Source organism: Melanostigma gelatinosum, assembly GCF_949748355.1.
Source record: "Melanostigma gelatinosum genome assembly, chromosome: 13".
NCBI classification, from domain to species: domain Eukaryota; kingdom Metazoa; phylum Chordata; class Actinopteri; order Perciformes; family Zoarcidae; genus Melanostigma; species Melanostigma gelatinosum.
Window position 1 is genome coordinate 19,401,371 of NC_136646.1, and position 13,732 is coordinate 19,415,102.

General features: G+C 41.5%; 2 protein-coding genes across 2 annotated transcripts; both read right to left on the reverse strand.

Annotated features, from left to right (window-relative positions):
- Positions 1 to 820: 820 nt before the first annotated feature.
- On the reverse strand, positions 821 to 5,664 carry LOC306786714 (GDP-L-fucose synthase-like; the record flags this gene model as incomplete). The annotated part of the gene is made up of 10 exons (XM_079281560.1): positions 5,534 to 5,664; positions 5,219 to 5,333; positions 4,947 to 5,075; positions 4,664 to 4,737; positions 4,132 to 4,265; positions 3,955 to 4,019; positions 3,705 to 3,771; positions 3,478 to 3,557; positions 1,761 to 1,860; positions 821 to 876 (listed from the first exon to the last, which is right to left on the reverse strand). The coding sequence occupies exons 1-10, from the start codon at positions 5,659 to 5,661 to the stop codon at positions 821 to 823; spliced, it is 948 nt and encodes a 315-aa protein (XP_079137686.1). The 5' UTR covers positions 5,662 to 5,664.
- A 2,760-nt stretch (positions 5,665 to 8,424) lies between these two features.
- alkbh7 (alkB homolog 7) lies at positions 8,425 to 11,916 on the reverse strand. Its single transcript, XM_079282375.1, has 4 exons — positions 11,548 to 11,916; positions 10,715 to 10,888; positions 10,461 to 10,585; positions 8,425 to 10,335 (listed from the first exon to the last, which is right to left on the reverse strand). Exons 1-4 carry the CDS (start codon positions 11,821 to 11,823, stop codon positions 10,215 to 10,217), a joined length of 696 nt encoding a protein of 231 aa, XP_079138501.1. The 5' UTR covers positions 11,824 to 11,916; the 3' UTR covers positions 8,425 to 10,214.
- Between the last annotated feature and the right edge of the window lie 1,816 nt (positions 11,917 to 13,732).

The following is a 13,732-nucleotide window of genomic DNA, read 5'->3' on the forward strand; positions in this document are numbered from 1 at the left end:
AGTTAATGCCGTAAATTAACAATAACAGCAGACAACTGTAATTTAGCAGCATAATACAGTATTTTATGTGAAGTGGTGGAAATACGCTTCTCTATACAAGTTCAGTGAATCACAATCCATCTCCATCGTACTGTCTATCGTAGGTCAATGTATCTGTAATGACGATATAATATTTTTATTATTCAAACTGCGTATTGCCTAAAAGTCAGCGATTGAGGTGCAGCAGATGACAGTACCCCCAGACAACTGGAAATGGATGGAGATTGACCTGCTCGGGCTGCTATTCTTAGCAGGTGTGTATAGGTCCCGAGGCGAGGCTGCATCTAGTCTTTGGGATGCAGAGAGTGGAAGGGCGATTTTCTGTGCAATGATGTCACTTGACATGATGTCTTTTATACTTTCTCAAAAATTATACGATTTCATAATCGTGAGTAAAGACCTGCAAGGCGTGTGATCGACAAACTTGCGGCCGTAAGAGAGCTCTGGGAGAAGTGGATTCCAGATTAAACACAGTCTTTCTGCACTGTGAAGAGGAAACACTTCGATATTCAAAACGTTTGTGATGAATGACAGGTTGTTCCTTCATGCAAAATAGATTTGGGATTCAAAATGCAATCAAGCTGTTTTATTTTAGGGGTTTAGTGAAGGCGGGTCATTTTTGACCCTTAGGACAAGTAGTGTACACTGAAAGTGAAGACAACACAAGGGCTAGAGAATATGTTCAGCAATGTTTATTGTGGCACTGAATGAACCAATATTGTACAGTGAAAACAACTTGCTCGGCACCAGAACCAAAGAGTGGTGTTAATGGTCGGTCACTTCATATCCGGGCTATGTCGTAGTTGCTCTCGAACCAGCTGCAGGTCATCTTTATAGCTAGAAGGAGAAAAAGAGGAAACCAACAAGTCACCGTCAAGCTGAGGGTCCATGCAAATATTCATTCAAAGCTCCCATTTGAATCTTGAAAAAAGTCAAATTTGTTCTGCTGCCTCCATGCATGTGATTATGTACGCAGTACTACCAACGTTATTGTCGGGTTGATTTGTTCTTTGTGTACTTTTACGAAATATTGACACGGTGAGATTTTTGATGAGTAATCATCAGTAATGTGGATATTGTGACGACCCTCCTCCTCTCATACACTAGGTGTCCCTGTTGTTTGTGGTTATCTGTTGCAGGTGCTGTTCGGAGTAATATCAGTTGGATGAGCCACACCTGCGCAGCTGTTGCTCTGTCCTAAATACCTTCTTTGTTTGGCAGCCTGGCTCTCTGGAAGATGAGATCATTTCTGCCACCGGCATTACACTGTTCTTTTGGGTTTCAATTTCTGTTATTGCTATATACTGCCACACACACACACACACATGCGTTTCAGGACTGACATCTGATAAGTACCCTTTGTTCATGTTTGTGGGAAATAAAATGCTTTTCTTAGCAGCCAGCTAGCTTGACTCACTGTTTTGTTGCAGTCAATGACTAAGTGGCTAAAGGTAATAGAACAACTAGAACAGTCTGTTAAGTTCAGAAAAGTACATTGTTTTACCGTAAGACAGCCTTTAAAACCTGAGGAAGATATTACAATATCCAAAATCGGAGACAATATCGAGTCTCATATTACGAAGCCAATATAATAATGATACATTCCCAGCCCTACAATTTGAGGCTTGAAATTAAGTGCTCAATTTGAGGCTTGAAATGAAGTGCTAAAACAACAGCAGCACACATTTATAATGAAGAAGTCCAGCAAAGTGAGATCAAACCTTCTTTAAGGGGTGTAAAGGAGAAGTCGGGGCGGTAGCGTCTCAGCTTGGCATTGCTGGCTGTCTTCTTTATCTGGCCGTCTGACATGGTGGTGTCAAACTAGTGTGAGGGGTCAAGGAGAGACTGGATTTGATCTGTGTGGGTTTTGCACTTCAAGGAACAGTGCGTAGCATTTAGGGGATCTATTAGCAGAAATTGAATATATTATTATTATTATAAGTGTTTTATTTTGTGTATAATCACCTGAATATAAGAATCGTGACGACAACCGTAGTTCTCTTACACACGTGGCACGCGGGAGAAGTTTCAGTTGGTTGCAAGAACAGAGATTGTTTACATTATATTGGTAATGTCCAATTACATGTTTCGTTTTTAAGCCAGCAACTCCTTATGGAGCTTTTATACAGTCAATCGGTTCTTTACTGTTGACCTAAAGCATGTACTTCATATCCAAGGTTCACAAAGGCATCTCAGAAGCAGTGGCGGCTGGTGGAACATGTTCTAGGTCGGGCCATCCTATCAATTTCAGCAAACATCCCAGTATGATTTAATGCAAAAGAATGTAAGTATCAAACACGCATTATTACTTGGCAGTTAAATATTTAACATTTATTCCAACACGAAAACAATCAGTAAATAACACTTATTAAATATAATATAACATGTTTATTTATTGAGATGCCCCTATGGACCTTGTTATAGGAGGTAAAGATCAGGAGAAGTAAACATGAAGTGTAATTATGAATACTGATGTTAAATTAAGCTATGATGAGTTTTCACTGTTAATTTAACATCTCTATTACATGTTGATGCCTCCATGACCAAGTTAAGCAGATGAGACTGAGGACAACTATGTAGAAGAAAAGATGTTCACTTTGCATAATATGTAGCTTGACAGAGTTCTCATGTGTGTCCTGGTGTTCTCATGTTTCCTTACCTCCTCATCCCTCACTCCTGTAACTGTCCATGCTGGATCCGTCCCCGTTGTTTTAAAAAGCTAAATAAATTATTAGCATGACGTCATCCAGCTAGCCAAACCTGTCCGGTGTACAGCTAGTAGTGAAGCTTCGCATGTACTGCTTCCCTTTCCCGCGAGTCTGCTGTCTGATTGTGAGGTCAGGCTGATCTGATATCAGCTCTTTGGCTGCAGAATCTCCGCCAAAGTTCTCCTCTCAAACGGGTCTTGGAGGAGTACTGCTCGTGGCGCGGGCGCTCGCCTGTAGAGACTTCTCCTGACGAGAACGCGCAGCGAGGGGGGCCTGATCGTTCTGGCCCCACTCTGAATCTATTTGAGGGCGCTGATTGGCTAAATTGTATGTCACTCATTTATATCTTTAATCAGCAATTGGCTAAACTGCTTCATAGACCCGCCTCTTTTGGGCCAAAACGATTAGGACCCCCAAGCTGCGCGTTATCAGAGTGTCGTGTACACAGACTGAGAGGACGAGCAGGAAACGCATATATTTTTCGCAGATATCATATTTTACACACATTACTGGGTACATTCCATAGTTCAAAAACACAAATATTGACAATTTGTATAATTTATGATTATTATAATTCTTTTTTTTTTCTTTCTTTTTTGTGTGGCTCATGGTGGGGCCAGGCCCCATGGCCCTCTATTGACCAGCTGCCACTGCTCAGAAGTAAAGCCATATGCACAGACATCTCAATGTGATAAACCGCTCTCTGCATTGGGGAATGTTGAAAGGATACATGTATTATGCCTTTGAAGTCCAGAGCCTCTACAATAATGTCCACGGCGTCTTTGATTGAGATTTCCTCCTCCTCACCCACTGATGACAAATCCACAGTGAAAAGTGAATGATTAAACCGTACACATGGTGACTGTGTCTCACGCCCACATTTTCTTACCACACAATAAAAAAGCTACCCAGAAGGGAACTACAATGCTAACTAAGGCTGACTACAGTACTACTTACCAGAGAGGATAATGGGTTCAATTTCTTTATATTCTCTCAGGGCCCAAACGATGAGACGACCCAAATCCTGACAGTAAACACAGAGAATGGACACGTTCTTAGTCGACATGTAAGCATGTTATCATACTCATTTATCTTTATACAGTCAGAGATACATTTGGCCAATTTAGATCCAGAAAAAAATGAAATTGTCATCGAAGCACACACCTATACAGTAAAATATAAGAGCAATATATACTAATACTCGTACCAGAGAGTAGATGAACTGCCTTCGAGGAGCTCCAGAGCCACACACAGTCAATGGAGTTCCCTCCTCTGTGAGAGAGACATGAGAAAAATACTCTTTTACCTCTTTTTGACTGTTTGTATGTTTTGTTCTACTATTCTCAGTCCGTATTTGTGTGTGAAAATGGATTCGTGTAATTACTTTTGGCCTTGCGTGTCTTGTTAATGAGCGCCGACAGCACGTGACCATTTTCAATGCTGAAGTTGTCATAGGGGCCGATAACGTTGGTTGGGATGACCGCTGTGTAACAATGACCGTACTGCTGAAAGTACGCCCTGTCAACACACAGACAGACACACATGCAGAGAAACGATGAACATTTTTCTGCTCACACACGTTTGTTTTGTTTCCCCTTGGTGGCTCACATGAGTTGAGCTCTAACAACACACTTCCCTCTTCCAGCTGCACACCTCCAACGGTAAAAAGCGTGTCAAGTGTCATGGTAACTTTAGCTAGCTTCACGCCTCACAGAGAACATTGTGCTTTGTGACATTCCTAAATTGAACTTGTCTGACAGCACATGCGTCAATGCCATACAAACAGCCTCAAGATAAATAAGAGCTAAGACAAACTAGAAACTATTTGCCTGATTGGCTGCTCCCTCCACAGCCCTTTGTTAACAATTAAAGCATGTCTGATGTGTCCACACTCCACCCATGTCTGCACTGCTTACCTGTTCTGAACATCAATCATTCTTTTTGCATGCGAGTATCCAAAATTGGAGTCATGAGGTGGTCCGTTGTGTAGCTGGGAGAGTGGGGCATTACAGAAAACATGAAGTTAAATCAATGCATTTCGCCAAAGTCAACAGTGAACTTCATTTCATGGCTCTGTAGCATATATATATATATATATATATATTGCAAGTCCACCTAATACACCCACAAATCCCCCTGTATTGAAGAAAGTAACAGGAAGTGTGTTGCTAAAACAAACAAAAGAGAGAAGGAGCTTACCATGGTCTCATCGATGGGGTATGTGGTTTTGTCAGGGAAGATACAACTGGACAAGCAAGACACTACCTTGGTCACACCCATCTCATGAGCGGTTTGGAGTACATTGTCATTGATCTTGATGTTGTCCCTCTGTGAAAGTGTCAAACTGTCACTGACGTAACAATTTAAATTCAATGCAGATATATTTTCAACAGACCCCATGTTTACATTAAAAATATATTTATAACAGTTTACAATTCGTCAGCTATGGTGAATCATCCATTATCTCTCACCAGAAAGTGCAGGTTCTGCCTCATGTGTAGATAGAGTCCTCCGACTTTTGCAGCCAGATGGATGACATGAGTGGGACGATACTTCTCGAACACAGCCCTGGTCTGCCCGACATCTCTGTCCGTGTTTTAACACAACATTTATTCACAATTGTATATAGACTTGAGACACATGCAGGTTTGAAAAGGGACGTTGCAACCTATATGGGTTCTTATTTGACTTCATGTATTCTAGTATAAGTGTCGAAACGCATCAATTATAGACTAATTTGTTCCAGGCATAGTTCGGTAGAAGAGTACAATTGAAGCCAAACTTACACAAGATCAGCATCCTTGGAGGAGAGGAAGATCCATTCTTCTCCGTCCAGTTTCCCACCTTCCTGCTGCACCACATGCTCAATGGATTTGCCCACCAACCCAGATCCACCAGTCACCAGGACACGCATTGGCTCCGCTTGGATCTTTGACCCCATCTTCTACAGATGTACTGGCTCTTCTGAGTGAAAATGAAAAAGAACTAGAAAATGCATTTCCTGCTGAAAATGCGTTGGAATGCTGAAAACTGAAATGAATTGCAAAAACATTGCTGAAAATAGATATCCAATTCAAAAAAAATTGCAAAAAGCTTAATAATTCAAAGAGTTTAAAGATTACAAATATGAACATTGAGCTGAACATTTTGATATTCGAACGGTTTCTGAAGCTTAACAACTTTCAGTGGTAGTGATATTTGTTGTAGTAGTACTAGAAGTTGTCGTTGTAGTAGAAGTATTATTAGCAGTAGAAGTCTTAGTAGCATTAGAATAAGTACTAGTTGTAGCAGTAGTGATATTTGTAGTAGCAGTAGTACCTACTAGAAGTTGTAGTTGTAGTAGAAGTATTAGTAGTAGTATACGTATTAGTAATTAGAAGAAGTAGTGGTATCAGTAGTCGTAGTAATAGCTGTAGTAGTGGTCATAGTATTTAATATAACAGTAGTAGAAGAAGTAGTAGTAGTAGTAAAGTCAGTGTTTGGAGTAGCAGTAATAGCAGGAGTAGTAGTACTAGTAGCAGTCTTACTAATAGCTGTACTAATATTAGTACTGGTAGTAGCAGGAATAGCAGTTGTAGTAGTAGCAGTTGTAGTGTAAGTAATAGTAGTAGTGGTAGTAATAATATTGATGGTAGTAATAGCAGTAGCAGTAGTAGTAATAGTAGCAACAGCAAAAGTTGCAGTAGAAGTAGTAGTAGTAGCAGTAGTACTAGAAATATTAGCAGCAGTAGTAGTAGTTGTCGCAGTATTACTAAGAGCATTCATTATTTCAACAAAAAAAGCCTAATTTTGAGCTTAACGTTTAAATAGTGAATCCATGAGGCTTTTATTTTGAAAGGGTGGGACTGAGTGGGGGAGAGGAGACATACTCTTAATGTTTGACACACAGAAACAGAGGTTATTAAGTGACAGGCTCTCTTAAAATCTATAAGACCTGAATGACTCTCTCACTGTGTGTCTGTGTCTGTGTATGTGTGTGTGTGTGTGTGTGTGTGTGTGTGTGTGTGTGTGTGTGTGTGTGTGTGTGTGTGTGTGTGTGTGAGAGAGAGAGAGAGAGAGAGACTGATCTCTCTGGCAATCTTTCTGACTATTGTCCTGCTCTGTCATGTCTTTCCTCGTCTCTCCCTCTTGTGTCGCGGTGTGTGTAAATGTCACTCGAATCAGGAAACTTATCAGAATACTCATATTTGATTGGCTGAGCTGCATCACGTATATCTCTAAATCGTGTGCGTGCGGCTTTTATTTTAAAATGGGGGCGAGTCCTCTAAAACAGTGGTTCTCAACTGGTCTGGCTGTGGGACCCACCATCACCTCTTAATGACAAGCCGGGACCCAAATTATATATTATATGTATAATTTGGGTGTATCTATGTTCAAGACGTCTAGTAGTAGTAATGTCTCTGTGTAGTAAACAACTGTCAAATCAAATAAAGAAAGTACACATCAATTATATTTTGACAAACATTTTTCAACTTTAACTGGATGGATCAAAGGCCCGCGACCCACTGAAAACGGGTCCGCGACCCACTTTTGGGTCGCGACCCACCAGTTGAGAATCACTGCTCTAAAAGTCTCCAAGACCTGAATGACTGTATGAGAGAGAGAGAGAGGGAGACAGACAGAGAATCTCAAGCTGCTCTTCACTCTAGCTGTGACATCACGCACTCTAAGCTGTGCAATACACACCCATTATAAAGTCAGAAAAGGGCTGAAAAATCAAAAAAGTTAAATTGCTGAAGTTCAAAATGTTTAAAATATATCGGAAAGCTGAATTCTGCGGCAAGAGTTCAGGGTTTTCTCAACATTTGAAAGTTAAAATGGTGTCTGTAGATGAAAGTAGGAGGAAGTAAAAGGATTTGAAAGTTGAAGAGGATTTGAATATCTTCTCCATAGAAACCCATTAAAAAATAAAATTGCAAAAAGCTTAATGATTCATAAAGTTTAAAGGTCACAAATATGAGTCATAGCACCCCTCTCCTGAAAAAGCTGAACTTTTTAATAGTTGAACGGTTTCTGTAGCTTTCAAAATGAAGAAGAAGAAGAGTTTCAAAAAACGTACGGATGAAATTGAAGAAGTTGAACAAGTTGAATAAAAATTCGAAGAACAATAGTTGGAATGCTGTTAAACATTCCAACTATGTAAACAAAAATGCAATTCAAAGCAGGACTCACAGGAAAGCGGAGAGGGATTGTCTCTACTTGTTGGCTGTCCTGTTGAACAACTTCATGTTGACAAACACAACCAGTTGGCAACACCTTCTCTGCAGAGGTTCACACCTACTTCAGCCCTCTAAACAGGTTGGCAAGGACTTTGAGACTCCTCCTACCTACAACATGCAGATGAGCTGCTGCCATCTGCTGGTTATAATGTATTTTAGACATATATATATACATATATATATATATATATGTAGATATACACTGTACTGTATATATGCACAAAGAAAAGTTTTTAGTTGACTTATATTGATTAGGCTTAAGTACTTTAAGTAGGGATTAAATATGTTTAAATAATAGTTGCTTACAAAACAAAATTGAGCATGCCTCATCATTGACCGATAAATAGCAGTGTCAGTTTGAATGTTGAATGAATACCACGTGAGGTGACCTTTGTCCAGCAGCTTGAGGGGTATGTTTGGAGTGTGTAAAGAATAGGTAGAAGGAATCCAAGTTCACGTTCATTTTATTTGGAAATCATTCACACGGTTCTCTGTGTTATGCAGAAGTAGAGACTCAAACCAAAGGGATGGTAACACATTCAAAAACAGTGAGTGGTTTTTGAAATTACGCTTAAGATGGCACAGTTGTTGTGGAGAAACCATGTACACACATAGTCACCATGAATGGACAAATACAACCAGTAATTTCAAAACGCACACACAGATTGGCAAAGATGATTGATCAGGATCAGTCTGGGGCCTCTTAGTTCCTCTTGTTGTGTTCTTCTTTTGTAGATATTTCACAATCAAAAAGAGTCATCCAAGAGTAATCTAAGGGTTAAGCAACCTAAAGGTCTTCTTCTGTGGTGTGCTACAGGTTGCATCAGGCACCTGAGGAACATTGTGACCTTAACCTATGAATTGTATGAACCATATGAATTATCATCGACCTCATATTGTTTGAATCCCTTGATAGGTCACTTATTGCTTGGGATAGGGCTCCTACCTCATAAAGGTATCAGTCAAGACAACCCTGCCTAAAGAGCGCATATATTTGGAAGTTGACTCTGTTATATAATCTATGCTTGGCAACAAAGCTTATAATCGGTTGTTACTGTGATATCATGTTTTCATTGTGTTGAAACTAACCATGAGCAAGAGTGTCATAAGTCCAGAGTGAAATTAGGAACCACTAAATTTAGTCTTCAACAAGAGAAGGTCAACTAAAGGCCGTAATCAGGCCACGTAGCCTGTCCGGGCGGGGTGTAGTGCTCCATGCTGTCTCGCAAGACCAACTCGTGAAGGCTACACTCATCCGGGGCAGGCTCAGGCTCACGAGTGTACCTTCAGTTTTGAAGAATTGGGGCTGGCTTTTTGGGCTTGAACGCAGGCAGAAGAAAGGGAAATCTTAACTTGTGTTAAATTTTAAAGTAACTTTTCTCCAGACTTTTGGCACGACACTTTGCTCACTGGTGTCGGCTTCATTCTATTCGGGTGTTGCAAACTGTTTGTGAACCATTTTTTCTCGATATTTGTATCCAAATAGATATACCATACTTTGAATAGATTTTAAATAAACAAGTTGAAGCTCAATTATTTTCTACGGCTCCATTTTTTTCATTCTTGATCGGGACAAGGAACCAAGAGAGAGGGGCCTATTCTACGGGGTACCACTCAGACCCTGAGGTAAGCTGAAGAACTGCTCTCACTACGGCACATGTACTGATTCCATCACACACACACACACACACACACACACACACACACACACACACACACACACACACACACACACACACACACACACACACACACACACACACACACACACACACACACACACACACACACACACACACACACACACACACACACACACAGGGTCCCAGGCAATAGGGAAGTAGGAGAGACCTGACGAGAGTGTGAAAAGATTTAAATCAGTGGATCACCGAGTAGGAAGATACAAATTATTCTTGTTGCCCCGAATAGCTATCCGAGCACTATACTATATCGAAAACAAAGTATAGGGTTAGAGGGTGAATTCAAATAAAATAAGAAGAAAGAAAAGACCCATGTTCCTCGGTTTAAAACAATAAACTAACAGACCGTCGGTATAGGTTTATCTCTTTAAAAAAATATTTTTTAGAACGTGCCGGAGAGAAAGGAGAAGCACGTGACAGTATATAAATATTACATTAACCAAAAACAGTTGGGATATCTGCTAAATATCTTAATGGCGATCCGTGACATAATCCTCCAAACCCAGGTGACGTTGTGTTCATATCCAAGCTGTGTGTGGAAGTGGGTGTTAGCCCGGAAGGTTCCGACAGATGACGGAGATACGACGCAGCCGAGGCACTTTCTGTCCGTTGAACACAGACTCCTCGTCTCTCAGGATTTGGTGAGTGAAGTTATATCTGGCCTGGTCCCTGCACGGGTGTGAAGAGAACAGGATTAAACACATTACTGTGCACAGTTTAAAAGACGGTGTGTCGGTATCCTGCGGTGAATAATGCAACTGCAGTACACTCCATGTGCAGCATATTTACTGAACCTGAGAATGTAGAGGGAAAGTCGGGGCAGCAGCACGTCCACCCATTCATCGGTGGCGTCCTCCTTCACCAAGCGCATGATGCTGTCTGACAGGAGACTTAACCCGGCGATGGTGCTGCCACAGAACTTAAGAGAGAACGACAGTAAGAGCACAGCTACGACAACAGTACAACCCACACAAAAGATTTTCCCCACTGGTAGCAGTGCTCAGGATATTGTCCATGATAGAAACTAACATTTTTCTTTAAAACCTACCTTGACACTATCAATGTGAGGCTTGATGTAGCCGGTCTTGTCCAGATCTAGAACGTGCACCGGCCCGAGGAGTGGACCACCCTCGGGAAACGCTACAGATCGGACACGATTCATCACCTCCTCACACGCTGCGCCCCACCTCGCACGCTCAGTCTCCCGGTACCCGTGGATAGCCTAGAGGAGGGGGAAGTGAACACAGTGCCGATGAAGTCAGTGTCACTGACGTTTAGAAAACACTCGTGCTGTAAGTAAGTGAATCACAAAAGGGTTTGAATGATTTCATTCCACAGCCTGTGGGTGTCGCTGTATGTCACCTGGAGCCAGTGAAACTATTTGCATAATAATTAAAAAAATATGTTTCAATTTACATTTTTCAGCATTACGTGTTGCATTTTTGCTCAACATCTGATGATGTGACATATGTCGTTAGTAATCATTTGTTATTGCTATGCCAGTACTCTTGAAATGGGATTTTTGTTTCGGGATTTGCAGGAAAACTAACCAAAAACTACACCCGGAAACGGTCAAATTTGATTTTCTTCCGTCTACGGGTAGGATTTGGGCAGAAAATGCCTTCCGATATACGGGTATAAGAGGTCAATGTGCGGATAGCGAATAGCGAATAGACGAGGCTGTAACGTGGTGAAGGTGTCCTTTAACTATAGCCTACTCGTATGAGTGGTAACGTTTTAGACGGTAGCGTTATTAATTGGGCTTAATTAATCCTAACATCTGTAACAGGTGTGCGGTGCAACCCACTTTTTATATGATAACGCGCGTGACAGGTGTGCAGACCCGTTTTAAACTACAGACCGTGCGAACATATAACTTACGTCGTCCCAGTGGTCGAATTCGTAGCGTTTCTTCTTCAGGCCCGGCTCCAGCTCTCGCAGAAAAGACCCTTCCTCCTCCTCGGTGATGAAGCCCGTCCTCACCTCCACCTGTGAGCCGAGTCTCCGCACGAGCTCCCGGCTCGAGCCGACGACGAGAGCCTCATCCCGGAGAGGTGACAGGCCGCTGCTGGAGGCACAGGAGCTCAGGCGGCGCCGCGGACAGGTGTAAACAACCGGTTTGTGGATTCGTTGTAACGCTGTGAGCAACAGTTTCATCCTATTGTCGTCACTGTTGTGAGTCAAACGCGCTACACACTATCCAATTCACCTCTGTGTTTTGGTCTTGTTGACAGAAGTCAAGCGACTACGTGAGACGCCATGTTGAAAACGCAATGCATTATGGGGGGTGGAGTCTTCCAGCAGTAACGCTTATCAACCAGGATCTATTTTTCTGCCCAAGGTGTGAGTTGAAAATAACTTTGCAAAGTGTTTCCCAGAATAAATTTAGAACAGAAAATGTTTTCAACAAATACCTAAATGTTGGTCTCCTGTGGCATACTGTCCAACACATTTCTCTGATGTAACCTTTTATATTGAAGATATGTGATTTGTGTGTACCTTTGATAAGGAATTGGATAATTCATATAGTCACATTTATTTTTCCATTGTCTCATATTGGTAATATTATATGATAAAGGCTAGAGAAGCAGACAACAATGGACAGAGATGACACATTTTAATGTTCACCAATAAGCGTTAGTGACCAACTGCTTGCATCATGCAGTTGGTCACGCAGTCATGTAGGTTTACAATAATCTAAATGCAACCCTTTTTCTTGATCTCTGACTCCAGATGATGCCGTTCTGTCCTGTGACCACTGGAGGGCAGTGAAGACTCGTTATTGTAAACAGACTCAGGTCAGTTGTCCCCTCCACATGTGCCAACATCTGGAGAAAACCTTCGAAGTCATACATGCAGAGAGGAAGTGGTGTTTCTAATTTGTCTTCTGCCACGTGTGTAGATGTAGCTTGGCAAAACGGTCACATGGTGCATATTTGATTACAAGCACTTGTATAATTGATTAAATGAACAGTAACTTAAATGTTCACTATGTAACATGCTTTAGTGACAGAAAGTGAAAGAAATACACAAATGAATCACAGTGGAATTGAATAACGCAAAGACATGGAGAAATGATTAAAGAATTAAAAAATAGAGGTTCCCCAGCTGCTCACCTGGTAGGGGGAAGGCTGAGTCCTTACCTCAGGGGCCAGGGTTTGAATCCAACCCATGTCCATTTACTGTATGTTGTCCCCTCCCCCTTTCCTGATCTTATAAAAAGGGGGAAATAGAAACCATGAATTACAGATGGAAATAAAAACAATCTTCGTTATGTCCCTTGACCCACAAACTCAAGGATGAGGAACCTTTTAGAACGGTTGGAGAGCTCTGAGAGTAGATAAAGTGGTGACTTCATCCTCACAAGAGATTCCCTCTGAAAAAAAAAAACTGGCCTATTTACCACTAAGGACAGTCTCTCTCTCTCTCTCTCTCTCTCTCTCTCTCTCTCTCTCTCTCTCTCTCTCTCTCTCTCTCGCTCTCTCTCTCTGTTTCAGTTTTTTAGTGAAATATCAGCATATAATGAAAGTGGGACATCTCCTTTTACCCTCACAGTGGACATTAAAGCTGATGTTTACATTCTGTATCAGCTCAGATGTGAGACTGTCAAGGAGCCCGGAGGAGAGGGAGAAACAGGAGGAAGAAGATGTTGGTTGTGCGAACCCAGCTGCGTTACCCTACTTATGAGCATATGAATCATTCTAGAATCTAGATGGTTAAAAATGAATTCTGCTCATTTCAGCAGAATGAAAACTTCTTATTTAGCCGTGTTTGCATTTTGGTCATCATATTCACACACACACACATGGATAAATGTTTTGATACATGTTAGCATGAGCCGCCATGTCACATGCACATCTACTCCATATACACAAGGATTATTAGTGCTCCTTCTGCTGTTGGACTCGGTCAGTGAGCATCCACAATAAAACTAACTCGCCCTCCCCTCCTCCTTCTACACACATACACATACAAATGATGTGATGCCCATTTCATTGTTGGATGCTATGTTGCTGCCCCCAGCATCACATTCATCCAGCCATGATGAGTGTTTTGGGTTCATTCT

Coding starts and splice junctions, on each gene's coding strand:
- alkbh7 (XM_079282375.1), bottom strand. CDS start 11,823: ATGAAACTGTTGCTCACAGCGTTACAACGAATCCACAAACCGGTTGTT. Junction 10,586..10,714: donor CTCACATTGATAGTGTCAAG/GTAGGTTTTAAA, acceptor TTCTCTCTTAAG/TTCTGTGGCAGCACCATCGC. Junction 10,336..10,460: donor CTTTCCCTCTACATTCTCAG/GTTCAGTAAATA, acceptor ACACCCGTGCAG/GGACCAGGCCAGATATAACT.